Below are 14,454 nucleotides of genomic sequence, written 5' to 3' on the forward strand. Positions count from 1 at the left end.
GCAGCTGCTCAGCTCATTAATAATTCAGCAGCTTCATAGCAGATACTATAAGACAGCGCTTTGAAAAACACTGACTTCATACATACGCTCACGTTTGAAACCTTCTCCGATGTACTACATACACCTAACCCCCATCTTCTCGTTTGTCTTTACGTAGCCAACGTTTCACAGTAATCATTTATCTTTGAACACAAATTATAGACGAGGTTATCTAGAAATGCATGTTTATTGTCGTTGTCTTTCCAAGATACTGTAAATGCTTTACAAATGCCAATCAAAGGTCTGTACCTTTGACCCGATTTCAAGTATTTAATTACAGAAAATGATATGTTACTCTAAACCTAGCATTATATTTAGGGAGATAACAAACCACTCACACACATCATATAAATGTTCCAAAAAAGGAGGTATGATGTGTAAAAATATATTCCAAAATACTGTATGTTGAAAAGTTCAAATTTGGCCCAGCCGGTGTAATAGTAGTAAATGTACTTACAGTACAAAAGTACATTCATACCAGTAACAGAAACTGTATATGCCATTCAACAGTTTTTGTATTAACAATAAATAAATGAATCAATCAAAAGACCACAAGATACAAAATATTTTTTGTTATCCAGTTACAATTCTCACTATTTAAAACTAAAGAATATAAAAAACAATCACACTTTATCTTCTTCTGTGGCGTACTCTTTGCTTTGGTGAGAGAAGGTTTTCACTTCCGATGTCTATGTTGCCATGAGGATACAAATCCCCACGTTTTATCCCTCGTCTCTTCTTCCACCTCTCCGCCTCTTTGCTCTTCCTACTCTTTCTGCCACCTGTCTCCTCCCTCTTCCTCTTCTGTGGTGGGGGTGCGGACTGCCGGTGACCATGGAGGGGAGACTTGAAGGGGTCTGAGTGGCATGCTTCGTCATCAGAGTTACGCCAGGACCTCTCCAGTAGTCCTCCTTCTCGTCTGGATTGAGCCCCTCTCCTTAGTCTCTTCTTCTCCTGTCTCTCTCTGCGCCTCTCTGGCCATGTCTTCCTCCTGCCAGCTCGTCTACAGGTCTCCTGCTTTGTTCTGCTCCTCCCCTTGATCGGCTGATTCTCCTCACCACTCTCCCCTGTTGGTTCAGACAAGTGATGCTGGTCAGAAGTACCCATGGATCCAGCACTCACAAGCTCTGAAAACACACAACAATGACAAAATGGTATCCTTGATAATCAGTGTGAGCCTGTATAGAGGTAGTTGTTTGTGTTGAGGCTGCTCTAATCAATATTTTTATATTAACAATGGATCAAATGTAATGTGAGAGGGGCTGTTCACCGAGACAAACCCACTTAGAATTATCAACTATCTCTGCAGCTCCCCTTAGGTCTACAGAGCGTTTCAGCATCTTTCAGCTTAGTGTGTTGGTTTCATGGTCCCCAACTTCACTGTTTTGATTCACATTCACCACCCTCACCAACCCTGTTTCCACCAGCAGGCTGATAAACCCACCTGCTCAGCACCAAACGGCAGACAGACAAAATCAGTGACCAGCTGGTGAACATAATGGTACATTTAGCAGCTAAAGAGCCAAACGTTTCCCTCAAGAATTGTTGGAGATAAAAAAAACAGCTAAAAAGAGACTGGATGTTGGTTTACATTCATTGAGTGGCCAAAAACATGACTCCAAATCAATGCTAATATTGCTCTGCTTACATCAGTTGAATGTAAATAGGTAACCAGTTGGTAACACACTCACTGTAAGTCTTTTGAGATGATAACATGTCAATGTTGTGTTTACAACATGTTCTGCTAAAGTGGCAGAAAATAATAACCATATTACTGCTTTAAATAGTAACTTAACACCCCCTAAAATATATTGTTTTTGTTGATCTCCAGTGTTTTAACTTCTCAACTTGCTGCGGTGATGTCCAGGACATTGTGACATCAATGTTGGGCGGGGTTACAGGTTCAAGAAAGCAGAGGTGAAAAAGGTTTGACACTTTGAACCACAGATGACAGTAAATAACTATTTTCAAACCCGTTGTTAAATTACTTTTAAAAACCAATTTCAGAACTAGTAGAACGGTTTAAATCTTGCCCAACATGAGTAATGAAGATGAGATGACTGGTCACCTTACCATCCTGCTCTTAGCAATACACACTGGGACATAGCTGGATGTCAAACTCACCATAGAGGGTCATAATAATTACCATAATTACAGTAATTATCTCTAAGAAAAGAAGAAAAAGTCCCTTCATCTGGTAGAAAAAAGAGCTTGTTTTTTGGTTATGAAGGAGTTCATTTGAAACAACAGCCAAACCATGTAAAATGCTAACAGTGAATAAACTAATAGAGGCTGCAAAGCTCCATCAACACAATTTTTCTGTGGTAATACTGAACTAGTTTTTATATCACTTACTCAGATTATTTCTGTTTCATTGCATGTCCATTAATTGTATTGTCAAAGTATAGCAATTTTGTCCTCATATATCTGTGAAAGGGGACACTTGGGAGACTAAATGTTTTTTTTTCCCAATAAGAAACCCCATCCCCTTCAAAAACATCAATAAAGATCACATAACATCATTGTATATATAATAAACGTTTTGTCACCTTTGGCTTTTCCCTGCATCCCGGTACGACATTGGAGGATGTCATCAATGGTGTCATAGTGGCAAACGTAAGGCAGTGAAGGAAAAGTCCGACTGACCATCCTCCTTTTAGTGCATTCCTGGTGTGAACAGAGAGAGAGACTCAAAGGTAAGGAATAAGAGAAAAGGTGAAAGACGGATGCAGGATGGTGGAGAAAAAAAAACAAAAGAGAGAAGAGAGAGTAGATGCAATCCAAAACAGATTGAAGGAGGGAGAATATGTTGGACAGAGGTATAAAGAGGGGAAGAGAATGGCAGACAGAGACATGACAGTGTAAAGAAAAAGACAGAAAAGACATGGAAAACAGAAGCCAAGACGACAAGTAGAGACAGTAAAAGTAAGGGAAGGATTCCTTTTCGTCACAAAAAAAAAAAAAACATTGAGAGACTTCAGCTCATTCAAAACCCTGCAGCTCAGCTATTAACCAGAACCAAGAGGAGAGAGCCCATTAGTCCAGTTTTAGCTGCCCTGCACTGGCCTCTGTTACATTTAGAATTGATTTTATTCTTATCCTTATATACAAAGGCCTTCATGGGCGAGGACCAAACTACTTTGCAATCTCCCTGATAACTATATACCTCCAAGTACACTGCGATCATCTACTGCTGGTTTATTGAAGGTTCCCAGCAACAGCCACAGAGAAATCGGGCAACCGGTCTTTGTCAAATACGACCTAAAGCTATGGAACACACTATATGTAGATATCAGAGCAGCCTGTCCGCTAAGTATTTTTTAAAGGAAAGCTAAAAACGTATCTCTCCACTTCAGACCTCACCACGACCCCCCACAGCACCACAGAAGAGGGCAGTTATTTCTGGGGCACCTTCACATTGTGCCCAGCGTAGATAAAACCCACAGTGAGATTGCACCGGTAAGGAAAATGTTCTGGGGCAGCAGAAAGAGGCTGACCCCAGTGTAATCAAAAGCTGTGGTGCATTTGTGTCCGTTGGGAAAAGAGGTTCTGTAGCACCGTTTTCCTCCGAGCTGAGGTGCCATTTAATAGAAGAGTGTACAAAGAAAAGTTTTTCTTAGAAAATAATTTCGTCCTAAAGAAAAAGTTTTAATTGATTTTATGCATTCTGTGTAACCTCTTTTTTAACTTTATTTATTTCTATTTTTTATTTCTGTTATTATTTTATTATTTTTCCATCTCATTTTCCATTAATGTTTTTGACATGTCTTTATGTTCATTTTATGTCTTCTCATGTGAAATACTTGTTGCATGTCTTTGTTGTAAAGCATTTGCAGCTGCATTTCTTTTTATCTTTCTTCTTATTATTATTATCATTATTTCAATGACCACTTACATAGCCATAATGTCCCCTCTTAGAGCAGTTGTAACAATGAGCGAGGCATCTCTTATGTTTGAACCTGCGGACGGTCCGTGGCCTGAGTGGAACCTCTAACCGAATCTGGAAAAAAAAAAAACGAACACATTTGAACATGGACAAAGGACACTAGTCACCATGGAAATATGTTTTAAGGATTTCATTTTCTAGTTTTAGGCAAAAACACTAAAAACTCATATTAATAGTGTTTCTACAGTTTGTCAGAAAGACCTTTTATTGTTTAGAAGCTTGATTATTAAAAGGGGGTGAGATAAGAAAGTGCAGTAAAGTCAAATCTTGAACTCACCGTCAAGTGGTATTGTCTCCATGTATCAGGACAGGCCTGAGAAAAACCCAGGAAAAAGCAGAGTTTAACTGCTCTGAGTTGGGAGGAACTGTTTGCTGAGATCAAACAACACTTTATAAATGGGACCCACACAAGCCTGAGGCTAAAAAAAATTGTCAACACACAACTGACAAATGCTTTCAAAGTTTCCTTCAACACAGCAACACAAACACTCAAAGGGGCCAGACCTGGGGATTAACAGACAGACTCACATCAGAGAGGTGTCCTGTCATCCCACAACGTTGGCAGTGTTGGTTCCATACTGGGGGCTTTTCACACAGCCTGAGGCCATGTGCAGGCAGCCCACAGCTGGGGCAGGGGCGGCTTGGACATATCTTCTGGATGTGCCCCTTGACCCCACAAAGGACGCAGGTGGGACATTTCTGCAGACACAGAGACAAAAAAAAGTTTTTTACAAGGGTTTTAAGATGGATGTTATGATATTCAATTGTCAATCAACCTCTACAGGGGACTATGGGATTACAACACTGAAGTCTTTACACATCTTGTGACAGCCTCTAAAGAAAGACTGAGGAAGAAGGCAAGAGGTGAAGTGCAGTTTTACTGACTGTATCACATCAGCAAGGTTCTCCAGCAACAGCCGCCATTGCACACCACAATTACACACAGCTGGATATTTACAGTGCCAATACTACTAAGGGTATCACACATATCTGTAAACCTCACAAATATAATCAGTGATTAATTTTAGCACTGCTGTGGATAAAATCAAAAGATCAGTGACGGGGAAATAAAGGCTCAAATGACTAAAACTTACAGGTTACTGTGTAGATTTAGATTTAGAAAATAATATGATAATCACCATAACACATCTACACAATGTTTTACTGCAGCATTAATCCTGAAGTCTCAGCAGCTGAGTCGATATGTCAAGCCAACAACTGCCAAACTCCTGCAATGGTTATTTGATATGCTCACTACCTACTTACTGACAGTGTAAAAGTATATTTTCTGTATGTAAGAGAAAAGGGTATGTGTTCCTTTACCTTATGGTAGTAGCAGCTTTTGGCAAGGTGTCCCGTCCTGTTGCAGATTTGACAGATCAGAGAACGACCAGGCCCAAAATAGCGGCTGGACAGAGACTGATCAGCGCCACCCTAGATTATATGAGAAGACAAAGAAATGAGGGTCAGTATATTAAAAAAATCCAATTATGTAAACTAATTCTACAGAGTTTAAACTGGAATATTAGATTAAAGCCAACCATAAATACAAAAGCAATTTTCTTTCTGTCTCTTACCACAGTTCTCTAAATCCATACTGTAAATTTTATTACTCACTGCTTAACTTCTACAATAAATGTCCTGCAATGTAAATAGTTGTTTTTGTTTCAATATTGTAGTAAAAGGCGTAGGCATGTATTTGTAAAATGTGTTTTTGTATTCATACATATACATAAACACACATACATATGATGAAATTTGAAATTTGAAAATCTAAATAAAGAGTAGGAAAAAAATACTGAGTGCTAGTCAAGGTGGCAGAGGTCTGTATAATGATAATAGACACATTTCCCTGAATAAATGAGTTCTGCTGTTGTATTCCTTAAAGCTGATTAGATACCAAAACTTACCTTGTCTTTTTCTGATACAGCCCAAGTATCTTTAACTGACTTAAAATTTGGATCTGTGATGGGGAGATTGACAATGGAGAACATTAACTTATGCAGATACAAATGTCTATAATGCCATAAGCCATAATTGACTGGTTTTCCCACAGGATACTTCTTGAACTACAACACACTTTTCCAAAAACAGACCTCACAAAAAAGGACAGATTGGGAGTTTTACCGAGCCTAATAAATGTAGTGTTTCCCAGGTCTTCTGTCTTGTAAAAGCTGAATCTCTCAGGGCTTAAAAACTTGATGAAAACCACCCTCCTAAAGTAACTATCACTTATGTGCGAGGAGAACCCTAAAATCTCTCTGCTCCAGTGGAGCTGCTGGCTGGCAAAACATGATGAAGTGTCTGTGCAGGGCAGCTCCCTGGTATAAATATGAGTATCTTCATGAGGCAGAGCATTTCTGAAAAACAGAGCGCATGCAGAGCAAACTGTCTCTGTACATGTTTAAAAATAAATTGCACCCCCACAGATTTAAATAAATCTCTGTTATTCAACACACAGGATAACTGTTTAAGCTTATAACTCTGCTACACTATCTATGAAATATTACTGCCCATGGAGTTATCCATTATGCTGAAAAGGAAGTCTGTTTTTTTCTCGATAGAAAAATTGATTATAATAGTTGTTCAGATACTTTGATAAAAACTTTACTTCGACCAAAAGTCCCTAAGTGGCAACAGCAGTGTGGCCTGTTTTGTTTGTAAGCATATTAATCATAGTATGTACCTAATCACCTTATATCTTTGCTAAGAGGAAATATGGGTGTTCATAGGTTTACTGCAGCAGTAACATAATTTCAGAGAACAAGGGTTCTCAAATCCCAAATTCGGGGGCAAAGCCACACAATTGTAGCCTATACACTGTAACTCTAACATACACTGTCTGAGCCAGATTACAAGTTAGAGACAGGTTTTTGTACCTGATTCTTGTATAATTGTTTTTCTTATCATTGCATGGCAAAAGATAATCCTTCAGCCCATGTAGCTGGGCACTTTTGGACACATCTCCTTGAACTTCACTCAGTTTCACTTGTTTTTCCTTCAGAAGCCCAAAATGCAAATTCAACCACCAAAACTATTTCGTGGCTCTAACCGTAGGAATATTCAAAAGCAACACAATATCAACCTTCATCTCCAGAGTCATCCTCAGAGCTGCTCCAGTGGCCAAGGTTGAGCTGGATGCTTGAGTCTCCCACCTGCTCCTCTCCTCCCAGGATCATCCACTCCTCGACGGGCTGCTCACTATCATCATCCTCCTCCTCCTCCTCCTCCTCCTCCTCCTCCTCCTCCTGTAAGGCAGTACTGGAAGCTGGACTGGGGCAGCTGCTCTCCACCGGAGCCCGTCCAGAGGTGAATGCCAAGAGAAGTGGAGGAGATCCTTCCCTGCTGAGCCATTTACAGCTGCTCTGATGTTTCCGGTCACTTAACTCGATCACTCCTTCACCATCTGAACTATCGGTGTCCACAATAAAGACTGCCTCCTCGCTGTCATCATCCCCTTCCTTTACCTTAGTGTATTTCATAGTACAACCTGACACAAACGGCGGCTGAACAGCGCCACACAACGACGGCTCGATGCACTGCTACCAAATAGCAGTTCTCAATTGTTACAACTAACTCAGAAAATAGTCAGAAATAAAGCCTCCCGTTTCTTTTTTAATTCTATAATTTGGATGTTAACACACAAAATGTCCTCACACGTGGGTTAACGTTAGGCTAACCAGCTCTATGCTAACAGTATCAGTTCCGTAGTAGCAGAAGATTTTAATGTAGCTGAATTAGCAAAGACAACTAAGTAAAAAACAAGTATATAACGGCCTTTTTCGGAAGCTTACCGTTTTTAGTTCACAATATCTCGGTAAAACCCCATTACTAATTGTCTCCCTCCATACTACTGAAGGGATTGTTGCTTCCATGCTTGTGTACCCGGCGTTTCCGGGAAAATGTTGGACAACCAAAACTAAACCCAGAGTTAAAAAAAAAAAAACACGGAGTTTGGCTGCAAGTGCCGTTCCCTGTGTGTAAATAGAGTAATATAGCCGTCATGAAGTGATGTTTAAGGATTGAGTTTTAATAACAGAAACATTATAAGCAGTGGATTTCAAAAAATATACCCATAGCAACGACTTTAAATTACTCTACAAAGGAATTTGGGGAGCTGGTACAGCACCATTTATAAAAGGTGTATGTGTTGTAGTTAATTTTTGATTGCTTTATTAATATTTATTAAATCATTTACTCTTACTTCATAGATCAGTTAAAAGTCATTAATAGGAGCAATTTTTGGGTTGCTCCTGCAGGACACTTTGCTTATTGGAAGAGTTTGACAAGCTGTTGATCTGCATGTAAAATTTAAAATAATACAAATGTAAAAAGAACCGTAGTTAATGTTAAGTGTTGATGGTAAGAGCTTTAAAATGCACAGTAGGTGATTAAGAAAACAGCCATGGTTGTCAGATGAAAACTGCTGAGACTCAATGATTATTTTTTTCCACCGTGCCTTTGGATCATTTACAGATAGATCACATAGCCTAAGACTCTTTGAATGTCTAAATGAAGCTCTTTTAAGTGATTATTGTTACAACCTCATTTGTTACGACTATGCTGAAAAAAGCAAGGACATTATAACATTTTCTGTATTGATGGTACAGTAGCAAAGGGAGAAATTTCTAAAAAAGGAAAGTCAAAGGACAAAGTTTTAATAATTGGATTTTTATTTTAGATGTCCTCTGTTAAGTCTTTGTCTTTCTTCTTTTTCTCCTCTAAGGCTGACAGATGTCTGTCGAGGTAACAGAGAAGAAATGAAAGTAAATTAAATTTGCTTTATTAGACAGAGTTTGTCTCCGTTGTAATACTGATAGAAATATGAAATCAATATGTAAAGAAGGGACAGTTATGGGAATGGCGCACTGACCAGTTATACATCCACTGGACCTGCCAGCAAATGTAAATAGACTCTGTGATGCAATGGTGGTGAGTCTGACTCCAAATCAGAAGGTTGTGTGTTTAAATCACATCAGGGTCACTATATGTGCTTTAAGCTGGACAGCAAACTCCAGTCTTTCAACTATTGCCCTTCTTACTGTTCTAAACAACTGTACATGTAGTATAAGACTTATGATACAATGGTTATATATACAGTACTGAATCTGAGAAATTAAATTTAACTATTTAGTTCTCAAGAGCCTGACAATGTGTAGCGATAACACTAGATTTAGAATACCGGTACATTTTTGGTAAATGTTTGCTCTGAGCTGATTCTTGGACGTACTATGATTGTGTATCCAGACTCTCTGGCACAACGGTAGCGCGTCTGACTCTAGAGCTACCGGTTGCATATTTCCACTAGTGTCAACAAATGGAAACTTCTCTTATCAAGACAGCAAACTTGCGATTTTTAATTATTGGCTTTCTTACTGTTCTAAACGACTGTACATGTAGTCGACTTAGGATGCAATGATTATTGTAGATACAACGGACACACTGCATAACTTTGAAAATCTCGGAATTGCTTTGCTGCTCAGACGAGTAGCATTTTACATTGGTGTTAGAAAAACCACACAAATGATTTAATACGATACATAAAGATTTTTTGATCAATGTTCGCTATGAGGTCATTATTGGACATATGAGACATATCTCATCAGACTCTGTGGCGCAACGGTAGCGCGTCTGACTCCAGATCAGAAGGTTGCGTGTTCAAATCACGTCAGGGTCAATTATTGCGTTTGGTCATGAGCTGCATACCCAGTATGTTTCAGCCATAATATTGTGCATTTAATATCCACAAAGCCTAGTTATTGGATAATATAAGTAGAATACGTCCTATTTCCATATTTTCATATACACATTTCTCTAGAGGGTGCTATTTAGTTCAGGTTCAAAACTGGATTTGCAATAGTGTTAAGGTGTGAGCTGATTCATGGACCTGTTAAAGGAACTTTATGAGTACAAAACCATATTTTTTAAGTCAAAAAGTTGTCACTCTGTTGTTTCAGTAAAGACTCAGTGTGCCCTGCATCAAGTGTCTTCCTAAAACATGGGTGTATGTTTCTATTCAGTAATAATGCAGTTATAAATGTTAGTAAACTATTAATAAGTACTTAGGGTTTTGCCCTTTCTGAGTCATCACGTCTGCAGTTGTAAATGTTAGTATGGCATTACTGAAGGGCTAATGGTTTCTCAATTTCTGTTGAAAATATAATAATAATATTAAATCATTAATAAAGGGATCTTACATGGCGGGTTTTTTATGGGCTTATCCCAGCATTTTTTAAACATTCTGAAATCACAATATCACAGGCTTCCTAACCACTAAAAGCAAAAGGAGAACTGGTTGCGTGCACCAGTGCCATGAGTGTCCAATCAAACCAGGCTCGTGCAGCTGTCCACTGCTCAGGTGCTGAGAGCGGCAGTGAGGCTGTCCGCCCTGTCACTCAGCATCACAGACTCACGGGACAGAATCTGAGCAGTGCTCTCTGTGTCAAATCCTCTTCTTCTCGGTTTTACGTTTGAATGAAAATGTTTCTTCCTCCAAAACAACTACACTCGGTAGAAACCAACGACTAAAGTTCAGGAGGACTGCAGACTTTTTAGAGACGTAAATGTGTGATGGAAGTAGGTCTACGCTTTGGACAGGTGCCGCTCGCCGTGAAGCACAGTAAGTAACCACGTTTCTTATTTTGTAGCCTACACCTTTTTGTTACTTATCATAACTGACTAATGTTGAGGGCACGGGTGTCCATGCAGTTACTTACAATTGAATGTGAACGCTGATGTAGCAAAAACTCCGCTCCCCTCCGTTGCTCAGGGAACGGCGGGGTGAACCAGCTCGGCGGAGTCTTCGTTAACGGGCGCCCGTTACCGCACGTGGTGAGACAGCGGATTGTGGAGCTCGCGCAATTCGGCGTGCGTCCCTGTGAGATCTCCCGCCGCCTGCGCGTCAGTCACGGCTGTGTCAGCAAAATACTGGCCAGGTAAATTTATGTAGCTTATTTATTTATTTATTTATTTATTCATTCATTCATTTCATAGACATTAATTATCTGTAACAAGTCTGGTTTTGGGGTGAAACATTTTGTTGCCTGCATGGCCTTTATTTGTACAGCACTGTACACTGACATAGTAACAAGTGTTACAGTGTTCACACATGGAAACCAGCTACATCTTAAAATGTATAGGCCATTTTTAAATTTATATGACTATTTATAATTGCCCACTTCCATGAAAATGCATAAATTCCTGATATTTGACTGTGAAGGCTATGTTTAAATTATTTCCAATATTATTTGATAGGCTATATATCAGTGGCATGATGTCAGATGTTGGAAACTTTCCTTTAAGATTCATCCATGCTGACATGATTGCATCACATCATTTCTGCAGATTTGTCAGCTGCACATTCATACTGCCAATCTCCCGTTGTACCACATCCCAAAGGTGTTCTACTGGATTCAGATCTGGTGACTGGGGATGACACTGAACTAAACTGAACTCATTGTTATGTTCATGAAACCAGTTAGAGAAGACTTTTACTTTGCAACATGGTGAATTATAATGCTGGAAGTAGCCATTAGAACATGGTAAACTGCGTCCATGAAGGGATGGTCAATACTCAGATAGTCTGTGGCATTTGAATAGGCTAATGATTTATTGATATTAAGGGGCCTTAAGTGCCATGAAAACATCCCCCACACCATTACGCCAGCAGCAGCAGCCTGGCCTGTTGGCACAAGGCAGGTTGGGTCATGGATTCATACTGTTGAAGCCAAATTCTGACCCTACCATCTGCAGCCTCATCAGCTATCCAGATTCATCAGACCAGGCTATGTTTTTCCAGTCTTCATCTATCAGTTTTGGTGAGTCTGTGCCCACTGCTGCCTCAGATTGTGCAGTGCTGTGCATTCTGGGATGTTTTTCTGCTCACCACAGTTGTAAAGAGTGGTTATTACCATAGCCTGGCCATTCTCCTCTGACTTCTCTCATTAACAAGGTGTTCGATTTGCAGAACATCTGCAGTAGATTGCTGTGCTTGTTTTCTCACTCTATTCCAACTTATATACTTTTCAGGTAAAATGTTAACCTCTCCTGACAGATGTCATTATTGTTCATTCAGGTACAATGAGACAGGGAGCATCAGACCAGGAGTGATTGGAGGCTCTAAGCCCAAAGTGGCCACTCCAAAAGTTGTGCAAAGGGTCCTGCATCTGAAACACACCAACCCCACCATGTTCGCCTGGGAGATCAGAGACAGGTTGATGCTTGAGCAGGTGTGTGACCATGACAGCGTGCCCAGCATCAGCTCCATCAACAGGTATAGAGGACCACATGTGTGTGTTTGTTTGACAACACAGATCATTGAAATGAGTGTTGACTGAGTTCCCTCTGTCTTCACAGGATCATTAGAAGCAAAGTCCAGTCTGAGTCGTGTGAAGTTGGTAAGTTTTTCTTCGTCTTCTCTCTCTTGGTCTGTCCCCCTCTCTGACTCTAATGGTTCCTGACGCTGACCTCTGCCCTGCAGTATCATCAGCATCATCTGTTGCCATGGGAGCAACCCATTCCTCTGAGTCCACCTATTCCATCAGGGGGATTTTGGGAATCAGAAAATGCAGCGGCAAATATAAAACAGGTAATAACATCTGTGAATGTGGTCAGCTTATGTGCATGTGTTTGAAAGTGTGCCTACTGTATATGAGTATATTTGACACTGTTTGATAGGCCTTTCTCATGGAAGACATTTTGACATGCCACAAGGGGAATCACTGGTTGAATAGAACAGAGCCAATGTTCATGTTAATAGTTGCACCTGTGTTTTTCCTATGAGAAGTCAAAACGACTGCTGTGAAAAAGGCTTACTAATTATTGAAACCATCGCCGTCAGTGAAAATGTTTCCTTTGTGATGAAACAGATTTTTCCATTAACTTTAATACAGTTAAAAGTTTTCTCTTAATTGCCAACTACCAACACTTTACAGTACATGTGTGTATGTTTCTTCATAGTGTACTGTTTTGGAATTTGGGATACAATAAATTAATGCACTTTATTATATACTAACTGTGGCTACTGCCACTTGCAAAGTTGAAAAGAGAAATCCAATTTTTCCGATTTAATTACAAATAACAAAATAAAGGATTAAACTTTATTTTGTTTTATTTTATTTTCCAAGATGTCTTTACATTTTAATTTGGTTATTTTTTTAATTTTGTATTTGCAGCTCCTCCTTTTTTGTTTTGTATACTTTACACTTTATACTACTTCAACACTGAAAAATCAAGCAAATTTATTTTACGGGCTGTCTGAGTCAAATATAATTAATTCACTTTTTTTTTGAGCAGGCATCCATGGCCCTAATGAAATGTGCTTTAAGACACTTTTCAGTAACTTCACAGGTTAGCTGTGATGCTTCTTCCTTCATTTAAAAAAGCCATTTAAGCCATTCATTTAGTCACACAATCTTTATTTCAGACAACCTATGGGTAAAGTCTGTGATTCAACATTGTTTTCAAAGATTTTGTAGAAATTACATCAAGAAAATGACTCTGATGGAAGAGAGTTTCTGAAACAGGTTCAAATTGTAAAAAAAAAAAAAAAAAAAACTTTGTCAACTGGCAACTTCTTTTCCTCTTTTTTATTAACAAAATGTAAGATTCCACACTGGATGAAACATCTCATGAAGATGGATTTACTTTCAGAGCAGACAAAGAGATTACAGTGCGGTCTCTGTGGTACCGGACCACAGGGACTCAGACTGATGAGTAAAGCCGGCGGTCTTGTTTTAATATGAGTCTGAATGAAACAACCTCTGCAGCAGGAGATCCACCTCACCACCCCAGGCGTCTGTCCTCTCAGCCAGCAGGCACTCTGCTCCTCCCTGCCTCCCCCTCACCTCTGCCTCTCATTACAGGCCGTCTCACACCTCCACTCCTCCATCACTGAAGCCATTAGAGTAGGAGACCAAACAGATAAATACGCACAGTTACACTTGGGAATACACACACATGCATGTATTTTATCATTCTTCTAATTAGAACAAGTGATGCTCACAGTTGGGGGGGGGGGGGGGGGGGGGTACAGAGGGAAATAAAAGTGAACATGGACTGAAGCTGTTTTGTTTTCCAGGCAGGGACGTCTCCTGCAGTGTGTACCACGATCAGCCATGTTCCTGTAATGATGCCTGGGGACGGTCTGACCCCCGCCTGACCTCTATCTCTAGTCTGACCTTTTACCCCATCCAGGCAGCTAATCATAATCCAGACCTCTTAGGTCAGTCTGCATCAAAATATGAACATTTTTGTTCAGCTTTTATGTGTATTCTCAATGGCTTTTTTCTCTTGTTTAGGGTCCCCATGTCATTACAGCTGAAGGGGGCTCTAAAATACCCCAGAAGAAAGAATAGCATCCGTTTTTGTGCCAAAAATTTGTTGTGTTACAAAATAGATGACATCAAGATAGAAACCTACAGCACAATTTTCAAGTACGTTCAAATAAAACTGAAATGACATGACTCATT

At 39.7% G+C, this 14,454-nt stretch overlaps 2 protein-coding genes and 1 non-coding gene across 4 annotated transcripts; 2 read left to right on the forward strand and 1 right to left on the reverse strand.

Annotated features, from left to right (window-relative positions):
- Nucleotides 1–213: 213 nt before the first annotated feature.
- On the reverse strand, nt 214–7,869 carry LOC130173151 (zinc finger CCHC domain-containing protein 7-like). 2 transcript variants are annotated; one of them, XM_056382114.1, is made up of 9 exons: nt 7,780–7,869; nt 7,071–7,452; nt 5,896–5,948; nt 5,309–5,419; nt 4,514–4,684; nt 4,263–4,298; nt 3,935–4,039; nt 2,589–2,706; nt 214–1,106 (listed from the first exon to the last, which is right to left on the reverse strand). In XM_056382114.1, the coding sequence occupies exons 1-9, from the start codon at nt 7,858–7,860 to the stop codon at nt 670–672; spliced, it is 1,494 nt and encodes a 497-aa protein (XP_056238089.1). In that variant the 5' UTR covers nt 7,861–7,869; the 3' UTR covers nt 214–669. The 2 variants fall into 2 exon arrangements, with proteins under 2 accessions (XP_056238089.1, XP_056238088.1); XM_056382113.1 differs by having other exon boundaries at nt 214–1,166.
- A 1,721-nt stretch (nt 7,870–9,590) lies between these two features.
- trnaw-cca (transfer RNA tryptophan (anticodon CCA)) lies at nt 9,591–9,662 on the forward strand. The gene has a single exon. It is a non-coding gene; the product is annotated as a tRNA-Trp (tRNA).
- Nucleotides 9,663–10,391: 729 nt separating this feature from the next.
- On the forward strand, nt 10,392–14,429 carry LOC130173773 (paired box protein Pax-5-like). Its single transcript, XM_056383247.1, has 7 exons — nt 10,392–10,604; nt 10,755–10,920; nt 12,060–12,257; nt 12,341–12,381; nt 12,465–12,572; nt 14,064–14,207; nt 14,284–14,429. Exons 1-7 carry the CDS (start codon nt 10,556–10,558, stop codon nt 14,304–14,306), a joined length of 729 nt encoding a protein of 242 aa, XP_056239222.1. The 5' UTR covers nt 10,392–10,555; the 3' UTR covers nt 14,307–14,429.
- Nucleotides 14,430–14,454: the final 25 nt, after the last annotated feature.

Source organism: Seriola aureovittata, chromosome 8 (assembly GCF_021018895.1).
Source record: "Seriola aureovittata isolate HTS-2021-v1 ecotype China chromosome 8, ASM2101889v1, whole genome shotgun sequence".
Taxonomy (NCBI): Eukaryota; Metazoa; Chordata; class Actinopteri; order Carangiformes; family Carangidae; genus Seriola; species Seriola aureovittata.